The sequence below is a fragment of the Varroa destructor genome, unplaced genomic scaffold (assembly GCF_002443255.2).
Source record: "Varroa destructor unplaced genomic scaffold, Vdes_3.0 BEIS01000001.1, whole genome shotgun sequence".
Classification (NCBI taxonomy): domain Eukaryota; kingdom Metazoa; phylum Arthropoda; class Arachnida; order Mesostigmata; family Varroidae; genus Varroa; species Varroa destructor.
In genome coordinates, this window is record NW_019211454.1 from 46,736,575 (window position 1) to 46,744,556 (window position 7,982).

A 7,982-nucleotide genomic window follows, 5' to 3' on the forward strand; every position below is an offset into this window, starting at 1 on the left:
AAAGAAATTTCAAACACAAGCCAACGACGTGTTCCTCTATTACACAACTTTGATATGATGAAAAATACAATTATAGCTAATTATTTGCTTGCAAGCTCAGAAAGTGAATCTGTTGCGAACTGAAATGCTCCCCGATTTTAGTTTATAACAAATTCACCCTGAAACCGAGATTATGACGGTATTCAAGACAAAATTTCTAATGAAATTTTGTAGCGTAAGAGGTATTATATGTTTTGGCCATAGAAAATCTAACAATGAATTTTCAGTACTATTAATAACGACTGCAGAATAAGCTTTAGTCTCAATCAGTACGATATACGATAAACAATACGCAATTCCTCAAACCTAGAAGAAATTCGGTAATCTAATAGAGATAATAATACGTTTGTCCTTTAAATTATCCAACGTTTACTAACGAAATCCGAAAAAGCCGTAGTTTCTGTTGCTAGATGCTGCCTATTATAGGCTAACTCATCTACACTCGTGAAATAAATGGCCAAGCATGATAAAAAATGATGTCTCTTAAACAACGAACTATATTTTTTAGCTCAATCCACTTCCTAGTGTCGCCTGGCATAAAACCTTTGATTGATATCAACAACTGACAGCGAGTAGAATATGTGTGAAGTATATACATGAAATTGATTATTATGTAGGCAAATTATCATATGCATGTGAACACTGGCGTGTGTTTATGGCAACGAATGCCCTTTTTTTGGTAAAATTTGCTGACAAAATGAAAGTTTATTCGCTTAAAATCGAAACACCTATTGAAGCAGATGAAACTAATGTTGAAGGAAATCGTCACTTGTCATAGAAGCGACAGAACTTATTTATTGTATTGATGGCTCAAAAACTCAACTTATGCCTACCCGACTCCATTCAACAAGGCACGTAAAGCAAAAGGGATGATAGCACGCGTCGGTGAAGCTCTTGTTTGATGGTTTTCCCAGGCAGATGGCGCACGTGTTATCTGGGTCTTCAGATGAACCCGTCGACGCTGAATCTGGTCTAAAAAGAAAAAAAAAAATCGAAAACCAACTCATAAAGAAGCTTATCGGTTTTGATGAAACGGGAGTTTCATAAAAACCGATTTTATGAAAGCTTTCATCCCAATCAGACTTTAACGATAGTATATCAACTTCTATCTGCGAATCAAGTCAGTAACATAATATCACAACACATAGTTGCCGTTACTAATATTTATTTGTTGAGGCTAAATAAGTCTTATAAATAGCGACATCTCGTTAAAGTCGCTAATAAATGTATTAAGTTAAAGTTGAAATGTTGCGTTTTTAATGAGATATTCAGTTATAATTTTATTCTTATTGCTTTACCTTGGCGGCGATACTGGCGGAGAAACGTTTCTTGAAACAAACTTTGGTGTTGCCGGCGACGATGATCTATAAGAACAGAATAGCAATTTGTTTTGTTTGTCTAATTTTAAAAATACTATATCAATACAATATAGTCCTGTTAAATGTACATTTTCAATTTGTTTTAAAGCGGGTATAGGTGACTTTTATTTTCAAGCTGCTGTGATAAATGGACTGAAATGCACTGATGTAGAGCGTTTGATTGTCAAACTGATCCGTTTGATTCATCGAATCTGATTATTCGTCATTTTTCAACTTGTCAAACATATATTGGTAACTATCCCGATTATACTGATTAGAAACAATCGACAATAGATAAAAAAAATATAGAGATTATTTAAAACGGAAAAACTGCCCTGGTTTGTATAAATGCACGTAATTATTGTCTTGCTTACCTAGTAGTCGCGGATGCGGCCATCGAAGTTCCGTTAACGGCGGTCACCGGCGTGGCCGCAGGCATTGAGGGCGCACCACTATAACCAGGTGGCGTTGCACGAGCTCGAACACCTCCGTTAGTGGTACCTGCTTGTGAACCTCGATGGAGGCCCACATGGTTGTGCGTTTGTGGCGAGAGAGGTGGAGGCCCGGAACCAGGACGCGAGGCGGTTGAAGGGCCCGCTGTCGAAGGTGAACCCCAACGGCGGGATGAGCCTCCCGCAGATGACGGGGAACCAGACATTACAGGTGGTGCAGAAACTTCAACGTGTGGATTTGCCATTCCATCCGTTCGTTAGACTAAAAATATTGACCAAGCATCAAATTGTTGGGATACACTGCTGCTATTTATCCTCATCAAACTACCTTTTATATAGTAAGTAGTAATACGCGTCCACAAGAGTCACATGAGTTGAACTAAAGAATGAGGGATCAGCGGTAACGTATTTGCCAGGAACACGTTGTGGTTTGGATTCAAGCCGAAGAACAGACAAACACATAGTTCTTTTCGCGCTGGGAACTAACACTCCGTCTGATAGAATACCCAAAGGCGATACCGGACGTGAAACTCGAAACAGAGGGAGAAAAATAAAGAACTGCTTATGTGTAATAACAAGTTGGCAAATTTCGTTTTAAAGGTGCAGTCGCTTTAGAGGTATGAAAGAGGAGCGGTGCGGATGTTTATCGTTACGGCACACCTGGTTTGAAATCGTGCACTTTTAGAAGGGATGAAAACTTTCAAGGGTGCATTGCTCTTACCGGGGCAACTTTTATATAACAGATAACCCATAATAAAGAAGCCACATGACAAAGAAAAGTTTCAGGGTGTCTAAATTGTGCGGGTATGTAAAAACTTTGTTAACTGATTTTATCAAAATCGCTACATGTTCTATAGTATAAAGACAGCGGTAATTATTTTCTCATCAAATTACCATGGTTAAGATTGACCACTGACTTATTTGCCCGCAGTATACTGTATGTAGAAATATTTGCGAATTATGTATCATAGCACTGATTTACATATGCTCTACGGAGTATGAATCGAGGGAAATGTGAAATCTTTTCTCGGTCAAACTTGTTTTGGTACGGTACATGTATGTTATGTGTGCTGGATTTATCGTTATTATACATTTACGGTTTGTAGGGACTTTTAAAATATTGTGGGTCTTTTACCACAAAAATATGCCAATTATTTCATGACACAAGATCTTATAGACAGTACCCACAGCCTCTGAACTTTGCTTGCAGAAATCCAGCTCTTTTATTTGATTTTTCAAGCTTTACTGTAAGCGTATATTCTCACGTTATTGAAACTTCTATGAGTCCATTTCCTCGTGTACGGAGTCTGAGTATAAACAATCCGATTGGTTTTCATTTATTAAAAGTTCTCTCCTCAGTGAAATAACTCAGTTCATGCTTGTCTTTTCGCGATACTAAGCTTTTTATTGCATGAAAACAAATAACCAAACCTTACGAAAAAGGTAAACGGCTAGAGAGGCACCCATAAGTATTCATGGAATAGACCCTCTCAGCTGTGCGAGCTGTGGTCACATTACGCTGTATCATGCGGTACTATAACTTAGATGCTAAACGAGGCAGATGGTTGAATTCAGAATCTCACAGTAAAACACTTCTGCAAACAATATAAATAGAACGATTTAATTACTTACTGGATAACAATTAGAATAGCTTTATGCGAGAAGTCGATTGATTCCAATTTGTTGGTCAAATAGTGCTTTTCGAAACTATGCCAATAATAGACCAAAGACGCTATTATTTTTTAGATATACAATAGGGCAGTTCATTGAGTTGTCTGCAAATACATTAAAATTGAACACCCAGTTTTCTAGCTTATTTTTGGTGCATTTAAGAAGCTCAGCTGGGCTACGTCCAGAACATATGCATACTGAATATAGTATGTCGCTTGTAATCTAAAGTAAACAACAAGTGATAGCGACAAAAAAATAAAAGGAAAATCCTCACACCTAAGGTTTTCATGATCGATGGCGTCGCGGTTACAGCTAGCGCAGGACCTGCTTCGAATATACACAATCAGTTAGTTCTATTTAGCAATGAATTGAAGTTGTCGCAGAAATACTTTCAGTTTTGAGCAATAGCCTCGATCTTGTACCATATTTCAATACCACGAGGTAAGCCGCCTTCACCGACTTCGATACCCAAACGGTTGCGTCTTAGGTGAAGACACACATGTGCAAAATCGAAAAGAAAACTGGTATTAAATAATTTATACTGCTCAAAAGCTGCTTACCATTCTAGAAAGCGAACAAATCCTTTCGTCGGGTGGTGTGGAGTAAACAGACCGTCTAGCATCCTTGTCGAGGAGAAATCGCAATACACAAACCGATAGTATTTGTATAAACGCACGACTGCTGTTTCAATTCACATCCAACGCATGAGCATCGCTTGCACGAAATTGCCTATTAGAAGATATCTTGGATATTATACACCGTTTTGTCGTTTCATAAAAAAAACTTTGCACAGAAAACTGTTGCCTTACAGCGTCCGATGTTGTATGCTTCTGTATTCCACTTGTCGGCTTGTAATATATATATATACATATATATATATATATACACACATATATATACATATATATATATGTATATATATATATATATATATACAGTGTTATACACTAGTATATTCTCCTGTACAATGGATGTTGCGTTGCGCGTGAATCGATGATAATCAGGATACACAGGTTTTTTTCGATTTTCACGACGAGCAATTTTTTCAGTCACTCCGCGAGTTTTCATACATGAATTTGTTTCATCGCCATCAGTATGAATATACCTCAGAAGACAGAAAACATAGTCCAGGCATATGCGATCCGCTCGTCGCCCATATATCCAGTGATTGCATAACTATACAACCTTTCTGCCCCACTCAGCTAAGTCTTTTGTATATACACAAAGACCAGTAACAGTAGGATGGTAGCACAAAGCAGAGGGTTACTGTATCGCTACTGCTTCAACAACTATGATGCGAATAAAGTCTTCAGCAGCCAGCAGGAGCAAGCAGACGTAAACAACGATACACTCAGAGGATCGCTGATAACGAAGACGACGAATTCAACAGAAGACGGCTGAGTAATGGTGCTCGTCTGGGCTGAATGGTGGCTCCGTTGTCCTCTATCGCTGTAGTCAGCGGTTTCATCCGTCTGTCTGCTATGGCGGGAAGCTGGGTAGTCGCCGCCTTGGTTATTTCTCCCCTGTAGTGGAAATCATAGCCAACAACAAAACGCCAACTGACTGGAGCCTACCAGTACCGTACATCAGGTCGAAATCTCCTGCGATGCTGCTATTGATGTCATCATTTATGTTCTTCCCCTCGTCGTCGTCGGCTTTGATGCGGCCGATCTTTCCCTCTAGAGTTTTCTGAATTAAAATGAAGTTCTATTCTGATAGAGTTCACATAGCCTGCAGGTGTCAACTGCTAATAAATAAACTAACCGACCCTTTTTCCGGGCGCGCGTATCTGTAATCGGCGTTTTTTCCCATATTGCCGAATAAATAGCTTTGAAAGCATACAGCCAAAGTAAGGTTCGTTTCTTAGATGGTTCATACATAAACGCAGCCGAAAAGAGGGATTTGACATGGAAAAGCACGATATTTGCCTATATTATATAAGTTAATGAGACAGGAAAAGGCGAACGAATATCCTAATTGTGTGTGTTAATATGTACTGCAAATAAAGTTTCTATGCATTGCGCAATGTCACATTGTTTATCGCTTCTTAAAAACCCCCTGACGACAACTTAGCAGACGGAGAGCCTTGCACTGTAGCTATTTACTGCCGACAACGATATAATATCGGAAATTGCTCTAACAATGCAAATATTGATGGCTCAGTCAATCATTTTAAATATTCTAATAATGCTACAAGTATCGACACTTGTTTCAGATAATTATTTGTGCTTGGGTATTTATTCATGGTTTTACATACTGATCGATGTACTTCCCGAGTAAAGGTAAATGTGTAAGTTCAGCTTAATGCTATTTTCGTGTACATGGTAATTGTTAAAGTTACTGCCGTCAGTTCTATTTTGGATTCGCAAAGTTGCTATGGATATTTCGTTGCGAATCTCAACCCGATTACAGCAAGCTATGTTGACGTGTAGCTTAAAGGCTACCCGCTGAGCTATGTGTTCATGGGCGCGCAAGCTCGCTCCGTGTCTGTACTCTCCCGTGTCGATATCACATTATGTATCAACTGCCAAGGCTCGATTTGACAAGTGGCCGCCTTGAGGGGTGTGTTTGAACTGTCTAACATACTGACACTGCTCTGTACTATTGGGTTTTCAGCGGCTCTGGCGACATACGAAGATTTGGACGGTGCGTGTGCACATGTGGCTTTGTGAGGGCTTATCGTGCAGTGAAATTATTTGGCGCCGACCGTAAAGGCGGCGGAGCGGATTACGGTATGTATATCCAGTGCACACACACGAGCGTCATCGGAGCAATGTCTGGAAACCGCGTCCGTGTTTGAGAGTCGAACGTGTCCATCTACAGAGCGCTCTTATCGAATGGAGTCGTGCGAGGGTGTGTAGTCGTTGGTGTGCCTGTTGAACGTCGTTCTCTTTTACGCATTTGCTGATTTCTCGTGACACAGCGATATCGCTTTGTGCTGCTGGCAAGCAGTAACCTTCCAACCTGCCTGTAAGAGTCAAGAACACGTTGAGTTGACGGTTTGTCAGGCTGTTGGTGATGGTCAAAATAAGGACAACTTCCATTTGACTAATCACGCTAAACGACAGTGTGTAAGTGGCGGCCTAGTGGCTGATAGGGTGAAGTGGCCTCCGGCACAGTGGAACAGGATACAACGAGTGACAGGACCCGGTTAATCACAGGGACTTCATTACCATGGATTCGCGGGGACGCAAAGTAATCGTGTGTGACAACGGAACCGGTTTTGTTAAATGCGGATACGCAGGATCGAATTTTCCTGCGTTTACTTTTCCGAGCCTTGTTGGTCGGCCAATTTTGCGTGCGTCGACAAAAGTTGGCGAAATGGAGGTTCGTCTTTTAAAGAATAATCACAGCGATATTAATCGTAATGACGATTTGGAAAAATCAACTATGAAATCTAAGTAGCTAGTTAAATGAGTGTAAAAAAAACTATCAGCATTGAGTTTGCTATCCGTATGAGGTAGTGTAGTCGAGAATAGTCGTTCCTTTTTTTTTGGATAAATTTCTGTGTTTATACTCGTCCTTAAGGAAACGCATAGCCTAGAGCTAATGTTAAATTTCAATTCCACAAACAAAATTATTCTTCGCGTATACGGAGTGCTGTAGGCTTGGATGCAAATCTGCGTTAATATTATCAATGGTTATGTTGGATTAAGTATAAACGAAGATTAGATAATACAACAGTTATCCTTTACTTTTTACACTGCAACGTTTGTCGCCGTAAATGAGCAGTTCCGTAAAAAGCTTATGCATGTAAGCATTTGAGCACATGTGAACTTGACTTGGAGCGAATATAACGTACGCGGATGGAGGCGGCGATCCAATCTGACGGTAGGGCACCGTAAAACTGGACACGCTGTCAACGTTTTGTAGCACGATGCTCGCATGGTTCCGTTTCTCTAAGTCGGTGGGGAAACTGCTCTAAAGAAGAACTTAGACAGAATCGAATCCCCACAGAACGGCGAATATTGTTTATTGATATACCTTGTTATTGAGCAGTATAACTAGCGTGTCGTATTATTCTTTGCTCGCATCGCTGACTCATCCAGCTGTTGTGGCACGCGTAAATGGAAAACCTGAATAGGCCATAGCCAAGAAAAAACGTCTTATTATTTTTAGTATCTCCAAAGTTAAGTCAACACTTCTTACAAATAAAATTGAATAAAAAATATTCTATGGTATTTGTGAACATTAGTACTATTATTCTTATTCGTTACCCCTCACAGAAAATATTACTGCATTTAATTCTATTCCATTCAATATATTTTGACCTAAATGTACTTTGCTTTACAATAGTTTATAATAATAATAATGAGGATACTATTGTAATCCTATAAAAAAAACAGGTTCAAAAATGGATTATTAAAGTGCAGGACGTTCAAAACCCGAACTTTCATAATACGATAACGTATTCCATGGACACTTTTGAAAAAGGCTTTTTGAAAAATGTTTGATGTAGACA

General features: G+C 39.5%; 1 protein-coding gene and 1 long non-coding RNA gene across 6 annotated transcripts; one reads left to right on the forward strand and one right to left on the reverse strand.

Annotated features, from left to right (window-relative positions):
* Positions 1-384: 384 nt before the first annotated feature.
* On the reverse strand, positions 385-5,110 carry LOC111243226 (uncharacterized). Of its 4 annotated transcripts, none has more exons than XM_086974197.1 (6): positions 4,626-5,110; positions 4,081-4,249; positions 3,797-3,844; positions 1,772-2,111; positions 1,338-1,403; positions 385-1,011 (listed from the first exon to the last, which is right to left on the reverse strand). In XM_086974197.1, the coding sequence occupies exons 4-6, from the start codon at positions 2,092-2,094 to the stop codon at positions 858-860; spliced, it is 543 nt and encodes a 180-aa protein (XP_086830323.1). In that variant the 5' UTR covers positions 2,095-2,111; positions 3,797-3,844; positions 4,081-4,249; positions 4,626-5,110; the 3' UTR covers positions 385-857. The 4 variants fall into 4 exon arrangements, with proteins under 4 accessions (XP_086830323.1, XP_022644174.1, XP_022644176.1 ...); XM_022788439.2 differs by having other exon boundaries at positions 4,487-5,110; XM_022788441.2 differs by having other exon boundaries at positions 4,330-5,110.
* A 385-nt stretch (positions 5,111-5,495) lies between these two features.
* LOC111251667 (uncharacterized) lies at positions 5,496-7,714 on the forward strand. 2 transcript variants are annotated; one of them, XR_002673917.2, is made up of 2 exons: positions 5,496-5,810; positions 6,137-7,714. It is a non-coding gene; the product is annotated as an uncharacterized LOC111251667 (long non-coding RNA). The 2 variants fall into 2 exon arrangements; XR_015316491.1 differs by having other exon boundaries at positions 5,496-5,802.
* Positions 7,715-7,982: the final 268 nt, after the last annotated feature.